Here is a 17,204-nt window from a genome sequence, read left to right on the forward strand (position 1 = left end):
GACTAGAGCAGGGATTGGCGACCTATGGTCTGAGGGCCAAATTGGGCTCACCTGTTTCTGTAAAAATAAAGTTCTATTGGAACACAGCCACACTCACTCATTCATTTATGTATTGTCTATGGCTGCTTTCATACAGCCAGAATTGAGTAGTTACAATAGAGACAGAGTGGCCCACAAAGCCTCAACTATTATCTCTCTGGCCCTTTACAGAAAAAGTTTGCTGACACCTGGACTAGAAATGTAAAGAAACCAGCCATCAAAAGCAATGGAGACAGTAAAGAGGTAAGGAATGCGTAGGCTTTCGCAGGGCCCAGGGAGGTCAGCAATGGCATCTTTAAGAGGTAGGTAGATGAAAGGAAAAGGAATTCAAAATCTGGACAAAGACTTGACTCAGGAAAGAAAATTTCGGATGTGGAAGAAAAGCAAGCTGCAGGGCAGTTATTCTGGGAAGTAAATGGCACATTTTTTTTTCTTTTTTTTTTTTTTTTTTGAGACAGAGTCTTGCTCTGTCACCAGGCTGGAGTACAGTGGCACAATCTCTGCTCACTGCAACCTCCACCTCCCGGGTTCAAGCAATTCTCCTGCCTTAGTCTCCCCAGTAGCTGGGACTACAGGGGCATGCCACCACACCCAGCTAATTTTTTTGTGTTTTTAGTAGAGAGAGGGTTTCACCATGTTGGCCAGGATGGTCTCGATCTCCTGACCTCGTGATTCGCCCACCTCGGCCTCCCAAAGTGCTGGGATTACAGGCATGAGCCAGCGTGCCCAGCTAGTAAATGGTACTTCTAAAAGGCAAGAGATTGGATCAGATCCTGGGCTGATTTTGAAGGGGATGTTGTTGCTGTTCACTCAGCTAATCAATACTGCATTCAGCTAATCAATACTGCATTCAGCTAATCAATACTGCATTCACCAGGAGAAAGAGTCCAGCAGTGAGACCTGCCGGAGTGCAAGGAAAGGAAACTGGATTTCAGATGCAGGAAGCCTTTTCTTTCATTCACTCCTTCCTTCACTGATACATTTCTCAAACATCCACTAGGTACCAGGCATCATACATTCCAATGAATGAGGAAGGGGGTGGGGCAGAGAGTATAAAGAAAGCAGGGCATACAGAAAAACAGGAAAGATATAGAGAAGGGAGAAAAGGAAATGAGAAAAAGAGAGAAAAACAAATAGAGGGAAAGGGGGAAAAAGCAACAAGGGAAACATACAGAAATATAGAAATAGAGAAGGAAGAGGATAAGAGAGACAGTCAGGAAGTTAAAAAGATACAAGGAAACACTAAAGCGTGAGCTGTGAGCTTCAGGGTATATACTTACCTTTCATTGCTTCCTTATGCAATGATGATCGGCCATGGTTCACTGCTCTTAAACCACTCTGAATCCTTAAGTCTTCAGAAACTGAGGTCTACCTGGTTCTGAAGGGGGGAAATTTATCTCTGACTTGCCACGCAGCATCCAGAACGTCATGGCCCAATGAGGTGGGTGAAATTAAACCTGGACATTGGACCTCGCCGTAAGCAGAACATTTCCCACCATGGGGATTCAAGAAAAGAATTCTAGAAGTCTAACAGTCTGAGGAAATAAGATTTATGGTCAAAGAACAATGTGAGGTGGTATGGAATCAGACTACTGGAGCTAGAAGAAACAAAACAACGGTGCTAATAGTGATGATGATTGATGATGTCATATGAAGACAATGGCAATGGTAATGATGACAATAGGAGAAGATGATGATGGTATTGCATGACGCTGAGATAGCAGCTTCAGGCAAATAACCCTTTATTGGTTTCATCTGTCCCAAGCACTATGCTACTTGCTTTACCAGCACCATTTCTGAATCCTCTCTACAACCCTGTGATGGTTAATATGGAGTGTCAAAATTTGATTGGATTGAAGGATGCAAAGTATTCTTCCTGGGTGTGTCTTTACATCCCTCTGGAGAACCCTGACTAATACAAATCCTAAAAAAGGTATTACTGTTAACTCCGTTTTTTATTTTTATTTTATTTATTTATTTTTTTGAGACAGAGTTTCACACTTGTTGCCCAGGCTGGAGTGCAATGGCATGATCTCGGCTCATAGCAACCTCTGCCTCCGAGGTTCAAGTGATTCTCCTGCCTCAGCCTCCCTAGTAGCTGGGATTACAAGCATGCATCACCACACCCAGCTAATTTTGTATTTTTAGTAGAGACAGGGTTTCTCCATGTTGGTCAGGCTGGTCTCAAACTCCCAACCTCAGATCCGCCCACCTTGGCCTCTCAAAGTGCTGGGATTACAGGCATGAGCCACAGCGCCCAGCCAACTCAGTTTTTTAGAGGAGAAAACTGAGGCTCTGAAAAGCAAAGCTACTTACCAAGGTCAAAGCTAGGGTGGAGCTGGGATTTGAACTTGCATCTCTGAGCCCTCAGCACATGCTCAGAACCATTAAACCAGTGATTCTCAAAGTGTGGACCCTGGGCCATCAGTATCAGAATAACCCCAGCGAGTGGCTGTTTAAAGTGCAGATTCCTGGGCCCCACCCAAATCCACTGACTCAGATACTCCGGAGAATAGTCTCAGATCTGCATTTTGAACCAGATTCCCCAGATGATATCTATGTTTGCTGAGGTTTGAGAATCACCATATGAGACTCAGGCTTCAAAGATTCCATGACCTATTGATAATAAATTGGAGTATTGTTCAACACATGTTCACTCACTTTTTCCTTCCTTTTGGGGCAGTGTATTCTTTTCTGCCCCAATGACCTTGACTGACTTCAGCCAATTGAATGTGAGCAGATGTTATATGATAGAATCTTGAGCCATGTTTGCATAGTGTGTGACTTGTCTCTCAAACTTCTGCCATCATCACAAAAAGAACATGCCTTATACAGCAGCTGCCTCTTCAGCATGGGATCCAGAATCAGATATGTGGAACAGAGTTGAACTGTCCCAAAGCCTAGAGCCAGGCATGGCAGTTTGCAATCTGAAACAGAAACACCTGAGCACTTCATACGTGCATGAGCAAGAAAAATAGGCCGGGCGCGGTGGCTCAAGCCTGTAATCCCAGCACTTTGGGAGGCCGAGGCGGGCGGATCACGAGGTCAGGAGATCGAGACCATCCTGGCTAACACGGTGAAACCCCGTCTCTACTAAAAATACAAAAAAAAAATTAGCCGGGTGTGTTGGCGGGCGCCTGTAGTCCCAGCTACTCGGGAGGCTGAGGCAGGAGAATGGCGTGAACCCGGGAGCCGGAGCTTGCAGTGAGCCGAGATCGCGCCACTGCACTCCAGCCTGGGCAACAGAGCGAGACTCCGTCTCAAAAAAAAAAAAAAAAAAAAAAAAAGAAAAATAAATGCTTGTTGTTGTCAGCCATTGAGTTCAGGGATGATTTGTTACACGGCATAATCACAGCAATAGCTGATTGATATACATAAAATTATATACTGTATATTGTGGATCCATTTTTATATTGTATGTCCACTTTTCTGGAGAGGGTGTACATATACCATCTAGCAAATTCTCAAGAGACTAGGAACCCCAAAAAGTGTTAACAGCCACAGAGCTACTTTAAAATCCTCTCCACTCTCAGTGGAACCTCACGTTCCAGGACTTGAGCTGAATGAGTTTTCACTGTCCCTCCCTGCCTTGTAGAATGTAACTGTTTATTTAAGTCTTAAACTTTAAGGGGTCCAGACTGAATATACTACAGGAGTTCTGAAAAGGGGGCCTGGGTGATGGTCTTAGGACCCAATCTCAAACACTTGGACTCTTAAAATTATCACCAGATACAAAAAGAAAGGAAATGAAAGCAGAGATTATTAAAGTACAGAGAGTATTTTGTAAGATTGTCCCTTATAACTTACTCATTTATCTCTCCAGTGAAAAGAAATTTCTCTCTAACTCTGTGAAATAAATAAAAGCAACTCAGCCAACGTTTTGCCAGAAACATGAAAAATTAAAAATATTATGCCCCAGTCTGGGCTGGTTTCTATATAAATAAATATATACAGAATCTATATTCAACACCTCAATCATGAAAATTATGCTAACATGTCACAGGACATTAATTTTTTCAAGACCACTGGGCAATATTTTAGAAATTTGCGAATACACAGTTTACGGGTTTTGGCCTGCAGGTTATGAAGTAACAGCTCCAAGGCCCCATAGTAGAAGCAGCGAGGCCCCCAAGAAGGATGTGAAGTAACCCAGCCAAGGCTCCATTTGTTTTACGTCACTGCCCATATATTATCCTGAGCTGGAGGCAGAGCAAACCAATCTGTGAGCAATCCATTTTCCTGTGTTGGCTTCATCCCCTTGGCTGTTATCAGCCAAGTATTTCAACACGGATGGGTTCTACCCGGTCAGGGAGATGCAATTGAACTTGAACTATGTCCAGCTGGCAGGATTTTTGATTGCCAAGATGACCGGCTGCTTTCAAGGAGAGCAGAATTCAAACGGTGATTAATGAAGTGATAGGGAGGAGAGTGAGAAAGAGAACATGAAATTGCACTCTGTAACCCAGGGCTACACTGAGACTAGAGGGAGGATTTCTTGGGTAGTGTGAGAGGAATGAGGAAAGCTTAAGTTCTCACTTACCCCCAGTAATGGCCATAATACCTCGCCCTTTTGGGTTTTGATGCATCTTTTGTTTGTCAATACAGTCAGATAGCTTGGGTTTGGATCCCAGCTCCACCGCTTAGTTTCTGTGCAGGACTGGGCAAGTTACTTAACCTCTCTGTGCTTCTGTAACATCCGGAAAAATAGGGACAATACACATTGAAAATTAAATGAACTGGCTGGTCCTGGTGGCTCACACCTGTAATCCAGCACTTTGGGAGGCTGAAGCAAGAGGATCACTTGAGACCAAGAGTTCAAGACCAACCTGGGCAACACAGCCAGATCCCATCTCTACAAAAAGAATTACAAAAATCAGCTGGGTGTGGGGGTGCATGCTTGTGGTCACAGCTACTCAGGAGGGTGAGGCAGGAGAATCACTTAAGCCCAGGATTTGGAGACTGCAATGAGCTATGATGACACCACCGTACTCCAGCCTGGGTGAGAGAGCAAGAACCTGTCTCTTTAAAAAAAAAAAAAAGTTGGCCGGGTGTGGTGGCTCATGCTTGTAATCCCAGCACTTTGGGAGGCCAGACGGATCACCTGAGGTCAGGAGTTTGAGGCCACCAACATGGTGAAACCCTGTCTCTACTAAAAATACAAAAAAATTAACCTGGCATGGTGGTGTGTGCCTGTAATCCCAACTATTCGGGATGCTGAGGCAAGAGAATTACTTGAACCAGGGAGGCGGAGGTTGCAGTGAGCCGAGGTCACGCCACTGCACTCCAGCCTGGGCAACAGAGTGAGACTCTGCCTCAAAAAAAAAAAAAAAAATTAAATTAACTGGTGAGATGGGTAGCGCATCGCAGTGGTTAAGAACATGGGCTCTTTAAATGTCTTTAGTAGTTGGCTAAGAAAAAAAAAAAGAAGATGGGCTCTGGCTCTGGCTGGGTTTGAATCCCAGCTCTACCACTCACTTCCTGTGTAGCCTAGTGCAAATTCCTTAACCTCTCTGCTTCAGTTTTCTCTTACGTAGAATGAACATAACAATAGTTTTTACCCTGGAGGCTTGTCTTGAGTTAATACAACCAGCGCCTCTGGGCCTAATCCGAGGACTTTAAAGGTTTAATCAACTTTAAAGGTTTAGGGTGGTTCTGCAGGAGGTAAGGGAGTAGGGTATCTCTTTGAGAAAATTTGCTGTGCATCCTTGGGTAATTGACTACTCTCCTCTGAATCTTAGTTTCCACATCTATAAAATGGAAGGTTGGACTGAATGGTCTCTGAGCTGTTCCTTTAAAACTCTGGTTCTGGGCATGTACACCGACCCAGAAGACAGTGCTTCGTGCTTACGTGCCTTCACACATGCGGTTCCTTTGGCCTAGAGTGACTGCCCCCATCCTGTCTGTTTGGGGAGTGTCAACTGGCCCTACATGCCCCATCCCTCATGTCGTTCCCCTCTGTAAACAGTCCTCCTACTCCTTCAAGTAAAGATTATGGAGCCCGACTCTGGACCCTCTTCTCTTCCTGCAGCATTTGGCTCTTGTTACACTCACCTCCCTGTGCTACACTTATGGGATGTGCATGGACTAGATCTGTTCATCCTCCTCCTGGCTCACCTTCAGCGAGCCAGTGAGACTATGTTCAGGTGGGTTTAGCTCAACAGCCTCAGGTCGGACCTTTCTAGGGGGTGGGGCCAGGAGATAAGCAGAGGGGGTAGGTAGGATGACCCAGGTACTGAGTGAAGTGAACAGAGGTATGGAGACATGGACAGTGAGGAGACCATCTCGTCCAGCTTGGAGGACAGCATTGCAAGATTCTGCTTTTATTCTGGCTTAGGGTTTAGCACATTGTGAGTGTTCAATAAATATCTGTGGAATGAAGGAAAGGATGGGTGGGTGGATGGGTAGATTGAGAGATGAATGAATTAATGGAAGGGGGGATGGATGGATGGATGGACGGGATGGATGGATGGATAAATGATAAGATGGTGTATGTATGTATCCATGTAAATATATATGTATACAGATGGGTGAATGGATGGAGGATAGATAGATTGGCAGAGAGAGGATGTATGTATGTATATATATGTATATGGATGGGTGGATGGATGGATGGATGGATGAATAAAAGGATGGAGGATGGATGGATGGATGGAGGATAGATAGATTGGTAGATGAGAGGATGTATGTATATATATGTATATGGATGGGTGGATAGATGGATGAATGGATGAATAAAAGGACAGAGGATGGATGGATGGAGGATAGATAGATTGGTAGATGAGAGGATGTATGTATGTATATATATGTACATGGATGGGTGGATGGATGGATGGATGGATGAATAAAAGGATGTAGGATGGATGGATGGATGGATGGATGGATGGATGGATGGATGATAGATAGATTGGTAGATGAGAGGATGTATGTATGTATATATATGTATATGGATGGGTGGATGGATGGATGGATGGATGAATAAAAGGATGGAGGATGGATGGATGGATGGATGGAGGATAGATTGGTAGATGAGAGGATATATGCATGTGTATATATACATATATATGTGTATATATACATATATATGGATATGGATTGGTGGATGAATGGACGGATGGATGGATGGATGGGTGGATGGATAATATCAGGGAGTCAGAATGAAGCGCCAGATGTAGGGATACATCAGGGCTCGGGGACAGTGGCCAGAAATACAGGAAACCAAGACAGAAAAAAAAATAAAGAATATTTTACAATATCTACAGACAGCAATTCAGAGACTCCAATGAGCTGAGCTGATCCCAGCACCATAGGTGAGGATTTAGCATATAACCTTGATGATAGGTGATGAGTATGTGATCTAAAGTTTACATATATGGGCTATGAAATGAAATCAGGATGTATTAGGCAGATCATTTGGTTGCCAGTTTCAAGCAATGAGATGATGGCAGGAGAGGACAGAGCCACAGAAAATCTGGCTTTCTCTTCCCAGATGCCTCACCCCACCCCTTGGCCTTCACTTTTTGAGCCCAGTTCAGAGTCTCTTTCTTAGAGAAGTCTTCCCTGATAACCACCTCTCCTACCCAAGCCAGCCCCTGTTCTCTTATCCTCTTTTATACCTTTGTCACTGCCTTCATCTCAAGAGTAAACAATGCATTTTGACATCAATTGCTTTCCATATTACCCCTTGCCACAAAGCCAGATCCATGAGCTCAGGGATCCTGACTGCTGGCCCTCCTGCTGCATCCCTGGTGCTTAGAACAGTGTCTGTAATCCAATAGACATTCAGTATATACAGTTGCAAATATCTGAATAAATATTCAGACAAATCCATGTGGTTTAGAATGAGGAGAAGACAATTGGGAGTTTATGTGAGTTTTAATGTTTTTTTATATGACTTTTCCAAAAAATGCCCGTCCTGTCCCACAAAGCTAAGAAGACACTCTATGAGTATCCCAGCCACCCACTTGTTTGCAGGCAGTGGTTCTTTGATTTTACTGTACATATGAAACTCCCAAAGAGCCTGACCACACTGGTACTCATCCCCAACCAGAGCATCTGACCTCACCAGCTGGGTGCAGAGCTGGCATTGGGATTGTTCAGAGCTCCCCAGGTGATCCTAATGTGCAGCCAGGGCTGAGACCCCTGCATTTGAAACACAATCTCTACTCCTCTTCTAGTTGCTGCATTCCCATTTTAGAGAAGCTTGGGGGATGGGGGTCTAATGTTACTCATTCCTGTCTTTGGGTACTAAAATCATGGAATGAAGGTTGCAAAATGGGCAGTTATATGGCCTTTTGGGTCTGGATGACTGATAGGGTTTCAGGATTCTTTCTGGGGACAAATATTCTCCTTTAATTAAAAAAAAAAAATCTAGGCCAGGCATGGTGGCTCAAACCTGCAATTCCAGCACCTTGGGAGGCCAAGGCGGGTGGATAACCTGAGGTCAGGAGTTCAAGACCAACTTGGCTAACTTGGTGAAACCTCGTTTCTACAAAAAATTAGCAGGGCATGGTGGTGGGCACCTGTAATCTCATCTATTTGGGAGGCTGAGGCAGAAGAATTGCTTGAAACCAGGAGGTTGCAGTGAGTTGAGATCATGCCATTGCACTCCAGCCTGGGAGAGAGAGTGCGACTCCATCAAAAAAAAAAAAAAAAAAAAAAAATCTAGAGCCAGATGCAGTGGCTGATGCCTATAATTGCAGCACTTTGAGAGGCAGAGGCAGGAGGATTGTTTGAGTCCAAGAGTTCAAGACCAGCTGGGCAACATAGTGAGACTCTGTCTCTACCAAAAATTTAAAAATCAGCTGGGCATGGCAGCATGCACCTGTAGTCCTAGCTACTTGGGAGGCTGAGTCAGGAGCATTGCTTGAGCCCAGGAGTTCGAGGTGGTGGTGAGCTATGATCATGCTATTGTACTCCAGCCTAGGCAACACAGTGAGACTCTGCCTCTAAAAAAAAAAAAAAAAAAAAAAATGAACCTCACTCCAAGCCCATCTATAAAGACACCGATGAGGCCACTCTAAGAACAACTATAATCATGCTACATCCATTTGCACATAAAATTGCTGAAATGTATCCAGCATCTTTTATCACAGGTGGCAGAGTGGGATAAGGGGTAGCTACAGATAGGTAGTGGCCACTGTGTCCTTGGACCACCAGAATCAAGCCAGGGTAGAGCAAAGAGACTGGTAGTTGAGGATCATTTCCTTTCTTCCCCAGGGTCTAGAATCTTTTCTCCTCCAGGGTCTCTCATGGACTAATTCATAACTGCACTTTAGTGTCTGACAGTAACAACCTAAGGAAATTTGCAAACAAAATATCAGGAAACACCATCCACTTAGAGATCAGAATTTCATCCCCACTGCAATGCCCAGGAGCATGTTTGGGAAGAAGGGGTGCAGTTTGAGTGTTTTTTTAAAACTATGATTGTGATTTTAGGTCAATTATATATTCCTGGGGCTCAGTGAGAAGTAATATCTCCAAGGCTATTTACCAAATCACAGTTGAGTAAAATTTCCCACTGGGAAGGAAGAGGGAGGAAATGAACACAAGCAGATGCTAAGTGACTGACACGATTCCCACTGAATCCTCACACCCACTCCATGGCAAAGCTACTAATTGCCCCATTTGCAGACCGATGGAAAAACTGAGGCTCAAAAAGGCTAAATTATTTGCCCATCTTCCTCATTACTATGCTTTACTCAGCACTGTTTGCAAACAGGGAGAACAATAGCTACCTAACATGGGCTGTGCAGTCAGACCTGGGGTCAGGCTGCAGTACAGTGGTGTGATCATAGCTCACTATACCCTTGAACTCCTGGGCTCAAGCGATCCTCCTACCCCAGCTGGGGTTGATCTTGACTTTGTTCCTTGCCTGGTACAACCTTGGACAAGTGTTTTCTCAGAACTTCTTTCCCATGTCTGCAATACCAGATAATAATACCTATATAGCAAAGAGTTGTTTGAAGTGTTCAGGGAGATCGTATCTGCAAAGTGCCTAGCAGTGTCCCTGACACAGGTGGGTGCACAACAGATATTAAAAATGAATGTGATCCAAACCTTGAACACATAAGAGATGATCAATAAATTTAAATCCTCAAAACACACACCCTTCTGGTTACAATATGGGGAAAGCCATGACCTGGACAAGATGCAATTTTTGCTCGAAAAGAGCTCACAGCCTTGACTGTGAAAGAAGAAAGCTCATGGAAACAGAAAGCAAACAGTAATTGTATAATTGTAATATAATAATCTATAATAATATAATAATCTATAATTGTATGAGTCAGGATGTGCCCAGTTGAAAAAGAAATATCAACTCTAATTAGCTTTTTAAAATGCACTTATTGACCTATAAAATGAAAGAGTTTATTTAATTTTAATTTCACACTGTTAACCTAAGAGGCTTAGGCCAACGTAGTGGTTTAGAGCTTGGGATAGATATATCACTAGGTCTGTTTTAATCAGGGGGTGTCAACACCACTAGGCCTAACACCTTTCTATAACAAATAATCTATCATGTCGTGAATTCTGAAATGAAATTCACAGATAATATAATCTACCTACCCTACAGTTTAATAGAAAACCAATATAGTGCCCTCTCTGTGATACAAAGAAGAAAGTAGATTTATAATAAAAATATATTTTCAATATATAAATGTTCACACACAACTCCACTAGAAGACATAATGAAGTCATCAAAAGCTTGCACTTTTAGCAGACGTGATGCAATATTTGGCTAAATATTGTCAACAGTTTTACTTTATATTTAACAAATTAGAATAATGGACACATAGGTATTTTCATACATATATGCATATCCCTCAGAAAGTCTTCCTAATTAGCATTTGCTGGTAGAATGCCTCTTGGATTTTCATACCCAAACATCATGAAACAAACTTATCTCTCAATGTATGTTGATGTTAACATAGGAGAAAATTATATTTGCATCTCCAAAATCCAGTGCAACATTGTAAACAAAATGCTGTACAGAATAAGTTTGATGTTACACTCTCTAAATACAATTGGTGGAACATCAGGATCCCAATTTGAAAAGTCCACACAATGTCAACAAAAGGTACATGAATCTGTCAACAAAAGGTACATGAATCTCCTACGTTACTGCTGCAAAGACAAGCCATGTCAATATCAACAAAACTACCATTTATTTTCTTTTCTATCACCTTTACTGAAACATAATTTACATGCAATAACCTGTATCCATTTAAAGTATGCAAATCAGGCCAGGTGCGGTGGCCCACACCTGTATCCCAGCACTTTGAGAAGCTGAGGTTGGCAGAATGCTTGAGCTCAAGAGTTTGAGACCAGCCTGGGCAACATGGTGAGATGCCATCTCTACAAAAAATACAAAACTTAGCCTTGTGTGGTGGCACATGCCTGTGGTCCCAGCTACTCCAGAGGCTGAGGTGGGAGGATGGCTTGAGCCTGGGAGGCAGAGGTTGTGGTGAGCCAAGATTGCACCATTGCACACCAGCCTGGGGAACAGAGCAAGACCCTGTCTCAAATAATAAAAATAAAAATATATAAAGTATGCAATTCAATGAGTTTTGATAGATGTATATGCCTGGGAAACCACTGCCACAGAACATACCCATCACCCCCCAAATATCCTTGTGCCCCTTTGCAATTAATTTCATCTTCCACTCCCAGCCTCAGGCAGTCACTGAACCCAAACAACTGTTCACTAACAATGGTATTGATATTGTGGTGATGCTTTAGATATTTTATATCATAAATAAGAATTTGTCACTTATATATAGCAATTTTACTGTGTTTTAATTAAATTTTAAGAAATTGGTTGGGGATTTGGGTTAACAAAGGCATTCTAATTTTTCTATTTTAAAAAAATGAAAACTAAGACTTCTGCTTCTGGGATGATGAAGCAGATGTATTTTTCCCTCTTCTTCCCACTAAGTACAACTAAAACCTTGGACATTGTATGTAAACAAATGTAAGAAGGCATTGAGAAATGGAGAGAGGACTGGCTAGAGACCTCAGGACTTGAAGAACAACATAGTAGTGAGTTGTGGGAAATTGTTTTTGGTTTCATATATCCCGGAGTTGAAGCTGAAAAAGCTGGCAACTCAGAAACACCAATGGGTGCAGACAAAAAAAAAAAAGACTCTAACAAAACCCTACTTTTTCCAGGCAAAGGACCAAGAAAGAGGTAACCTAGCAAGACAGAAGACTTTTAGACAATAACTGTTCTGTTGCATCCAAACATAGAAAAGTCAGTAGTCTGACTACACCCACATCATCAAAGGCCAAGTGAGGAGACTGGACTTCCATGCTCTTGAGGCTGTAATGAGGTACCCAACATATCTGTTGGGATGGTGTCTGAGGAGGCCTAGTGAAGAGTCAAAACTTTCACCGCTGTCCAGTGGTAATAAGGCTACAGCCACCTCAGTGTCAGTGGTACTGCAAAGGTAGTTGTAACTCTCAAACCTACTCAGTAATAACAAGAAACCACCCCACTTTGAGTGTCAGTGATGAAAAATGTGGACTTCTACCTCCTTCTGGTAGTGACTAGGTAGCACCCCTGCCACCTATCCTTTCAGAGCAGTGTCAGAAAAAGCCAGCTAAGACAGAAAATTTAAATGGATTCAGGGTCTCATAACATAATATTAAAATGTCCAGGTTTTCATCAACAATCTCTTTTCATAGCAAGAACCAGGAAGATCTCAAACTGAGTGAAAAAAAAAAGACAATTAATATATGTCAACACTAAGATGACAGAAATGTGAGAATTCTCTCACAGTGATTGTAGAGATACTTTGATAAACATGCTCCAACAAGCAACTACAAATGTGTGAAACAAATGAAAAAAATAGAAATCCTCAGCAAAGAAATAAGACACCATAGAAAGGAAATAGATATAAAGAAGGAACACATGGAAATTTTAGAACTGAAAAATACCATTACTGAAACACCAAGCTGAGTGGACCAGCTCACAGCAGAATAGAGGGAACAGAGGAAAGAATCTGTGAACTGGAGGGTAGCACAATAGACATGACTTAACCTGAACAACTGAGAGAAAATAGAGTGAAAAAAAAAATAAAGAGACTCACAAAGCCTATGGTTAGGCTTTGTGTCACCACCCAAATCTCATGTTGAACTGTAATCCCCATAATCCCCACATGTCAAGGGAGAGACCAGGTGGAGGCAATTGGATCATGGGGGTGGTTTCCCTCATGCTGTTCTCCTGATAGTGAGTGAGTTCTCATGAGATCTGATGGTTTTATGAGCGTTTGGCCTGTCCTCCTGTGTTCATTCTCTCTCTTGTTACCCTGTGAAGAGGTGCCTTCTGCCATGAGTGTATGTTTCCTGAGGCCTCCCCAGCCATGTAGAACTGAGTCAATTAAACCTCTTTTCTTTATAATTACCCAGTCTTGAGCAGTTCTTTATAGCAGTGTGATAATGGACTAACACACTCATGGACCAATGAGATTATAAAAAATAGCTAACATTTGTGTCCACAGAGTCCTGGAGGTGAGAAGAAAAAATGAGAGGCTAGAAAACTACTCAAAGAAATAATGGCTGAAAACTACCCAAATATGTCAAGAAGAAACTTAAGAAGCTGAGCAAACCAAAGATACATCATAATAAAGCTTCTGAAAACTAAGGACAAAGAAAAATTTTGAAAGCAGCCAGAGAAAAATGGCATCTTAGCCACAGGGGGAAAAAAATTCAAATGATAGCAGATTTTTATTCAGAAACCATTGATGCCAGAAAAAAATGGCAAGATAATTTTCAGGTACTGAAAGAAAAGAACTGTTAAACTAGAATCCTATATTCAGCAAAAATATCCTTTAGGAATGAAAAAAAAAAAAGACGTTCTTAGACAAAGGCAAACTAGGAAATTTTGTTTCTGGAAGACCCACTCGAAGAGAATGGCTACAGAAAGTTTTCTGGCTGGGTGCCATGGCTTGCGCCTATAATCCTAGCACTTCGGGAGGCCGAGGTGGGAGGATCACTTGAGCCCAGGAGTTCAAGACCATCCTGAGCAACATAGTGAGACCCCATCTCTACAAATAATAATAATAATAAATTAGCCAGGTGTAGTGGCACATGCCTGCAGTCCCAGCTACTCGGGAGGCTGAGGTGGGAGGATCACTTGAGCCCAGGAGTTCAAGGTTGCAATGAGCTATGATTGAATCACTGAACTCCACTCTGGGTGATAGAGTGAGACCCTGTCTCTTTATTAAAAAAAAAAGAGAGAGAGAAGAAGGAGGAGGAGGAGGAGGAGGAAAAAAGAAAGAAGAAAGAAGAAGATAAAGTTTTCTATGCAGAAAAGAAGCCATAAAAGAAATTCTGGAACATCAAGAAGGAAGAAAGAACACAGTAAGCAAAAATATGAGTAAATGTAATAGACTTTTCTTCTCCTCTTACATTTTCTAAATTAAATTTGGTGATTGAAACAAAAGTTATAACACCTCTCAATGCATATAGAAGATATAATCAAGACAATAATAAATAGTGGGGAGGGCAAAGGAACATAAAGGGAGGTAAAGTTTTATACTTCAGTCAGATAGTATTTTTACATAGAACATCTGATTTTTTTTTTTTCAAGACAGACTTTCATTCTTGTTGCCCAGGCTAAAGTGCAATGGCGCACTCTCAGCTCACTGCAACCTCCACCTCCCATGTTCAAGCGATTCTCCTGCCTCAGCTTCCCAAGTAGCTAGGATTACAGGTATGTGCCACCACACCCGGCTAATTTTGTATTTTTAGTAGAGACAGGGTTTCTCCATGTTTGTCAGGCTGGTCTCCAACTCCCAACCTCAGGTAATCTGCCTGCCTCAGCCTCCCAAAGTGCTGGGATTACAGGCATGAGCCACTGCACCTGGCCAGAATATCTGATTTTTAAGAATGAATACTGGGTTGTGATATATTAATGCACCAGAAAACTATATACCACAATGCAAAAGAATAACTACCACTACACACAAAAATGTAGAGAAACGTCATCAATTTAATGTTGAGAGAAAGAAGCCAGAGACAAAAGAGTACATACTGTAGGATTCCATTTATTTGAAATTCTAGAACAAGCAAAACTAATCTATGGTGATAGAATTTAGAATGGTGGTTGCTTTTGGTGGTATATTGACTGGGAAGGGGCATGATGGAATTTGCTGCTGGGGATATGGGAATTTTCTGTATCTTGATCTAGGCAGTGGTGCAGTAATCTACATCTATAAAAACTGTCAAGCTGTACACTTAAAATTTGTGCACCTTACTGTGTATGAGTTACACCTTTTAAAAAAGGAATGGATTACTAGCAGTAAACAGGAGATACCCACATCCTCCACGAATATGTCAGCTCCAAATTTAGGCTGACAGATAGGCTATGTCCATGGCCTACCACCAATAGTATGGCTGTGAGTGATGTGGTTTTCCAAACAATGCTTGTTCAGGATAAAAAGGAAACACAATTCTCCTTCTATTATATTTATACCAGGGTTTCCCTTCCAGAAAATTCCGTGTAGATTTGGAGTAAGGGGGAAAAAATGGAGTTCAGCTCCTGGCTGAAATAATTACAAACTGGGTTTTCATCAAACTCAGTGCCAGCTGGGGCATTTGAACGTAGCCTGAGCTGCTGGACAATTCTTCACTGTGTAGCATTGCCTGGCATTCCCGGCCCCTGCTCAGAAATGTCTGACTGCTTCCCAATCACCTTTGTAAGTAAAGGTTTATTAAAGTCTACTATACATACAGAAAAGTGCACAAATCATAAGCGTATACCTCCATGATTTTTCATAAAGCAAACACATCTCTGTAACCAGAGCCAGGATCAAGGGACAGAGCAACATTCTTCATCCCCACCTCTCAGAAGCCTCCCCGTGTCCTCTGCAGTCATTACCCTCCCCGACTGAAGGTAACCTCCACTCTGATTTTGATAACCGTACGTTATTTTTGCTTGTTTTTGATCTTCATAAACCTGGAATCTCTCAGATATACTCTTTTGTGACTGGCTTCTTTCATTCAACATTATGTTTGTGAAGTTCATCTATGTTGTAATGTGAAGCAGTTGCTTGTTCACTTTTTTTTTGTAGTATTCAATCACATGAAAACACCACAATTTTATGATTCATTCTACCCTAAAGGACTATGATTTCTTTCTTCTTCTTCCTCTTTTTTGCTATTAGAGAAAAAGGCTGCTATGAACATTCTTTTGCAAGTCTTTTGTGAACACATCTATTCACAGCATCTCTATTGGATATATACCTAGGAATGGAATGGAATTGCTGGACATTGGGTAGGTGTATGTGTTTGGCTTTAACAGAAAATGTCAACTGTTTTCCAAAGAGTTCCAGTTGGAACCACATCCTCCAGACAATTGAAAACCTTGATAACTTTCCAAACTCCTCCTAGAGGGTTGTATTGCCTTCAGCTAGCATTCACTGGTTAAAGAGTGCCACAAGGTCCTATCTCCCTACTTTCTTCTCTCTTCCAAGCCTCCCTCTGTGCTGCCACTGCCCTCAGATAGGCCCCTGCGTGTGACCACCAGTCAGACAGCTGTCAGCAGCTCCAGGTTTTCATCCTTACTGCACCAAGCCTGGAGGAAAATGAGGCATTTCTGGCCACTTTCCCAGTCTCTCCAGACTAAACTGAAGGTTTTGCTCTCACTGCTGTTTATCATGTGACTATCTGTCAACCAACCAGATGGGGGGTGCACCACACTCTGATTGGTCAAAACTTGGTCACATGCTCATCCCAGAAGGGAAGTGGAGTCAATTCCACCTGCAGTTCTGTAGGGAGTGAGGAAGGGAATCTAACAGAGGAAAGTGGTGCTGTTACTGGAAGAGTTTCTGGGTGGGAAGGATATCACATAGCCACTACAAAGGTCATATGCTAAACTGCATGATGTAGGCAGAGTTCTGTAAGAGACTGGAAATATGAGGGATTTCAGAATCAAGATCTAAACAGAAGTTAGGAGGCAAATCTTAGAAGATGACATTTAGAAGAGATAAATATAAAGCTTTATACTTAGGTCTTAAAAATGGCACAAGTACAAGATGAATTTTGCAAATGCTCCAATGAGTTAAATAAATACATGGGTTTTTTTGTTCAAAGAAAACTCAATGTAAATCAAAAGTGCATTGACATGGACACAAAAGCTAAATCCTTTTTAGGTCATATTAACAGAG

The 17,204-nt window shown here is 42.1% G+C and overlaps 1 protein-coding gene across 6 annotated transcripts in view; it reads right to left on the bottom strand.

Annotated features, from left to right (window-relative positions):
• Positions 1–17,204, bottom strand: part of LOC134733535 (serine/threonine-protein kinase Nek4-like) — a 56,439-nt gene that overhangs the window by 7,261 nt on the left and 31,974 nt on the right. The window contains exon 2 of one of the 6 annotated variants that reach the window (XM_063623428.1): positions 1,320–1,574. The exons of the other annotated variants lie outside the window; for them this stretch is intronic. Coding sequence (XP_063479498.1) covers positions 1,320–1,326 — 7 coding nt within the window. The 5' untranslated portion in view covers positions 1,327–1,574. The remainder of the gene's footprint in view (positions 1–1,319; positions 1,575–17,204) is intronic. 6 annotated transcript variants of the gene reach the window in all.

The sequence above is a fragment of the Symphalangus syndactylus genome, chromosome 18 (genome assembly GCF_028878055.3).
Source record: "Symphalangus syndactylus isolate Jambi chromosome 18, NHGRI_mSymSyn1-v2.1_pri, whole genome shotgun sequence".
NCBI lineage: Eukaryota > Metazoa > Chordata > Mammalia > Primates > Hylobatidae > Symphalangus > Symphalangus syndactylus.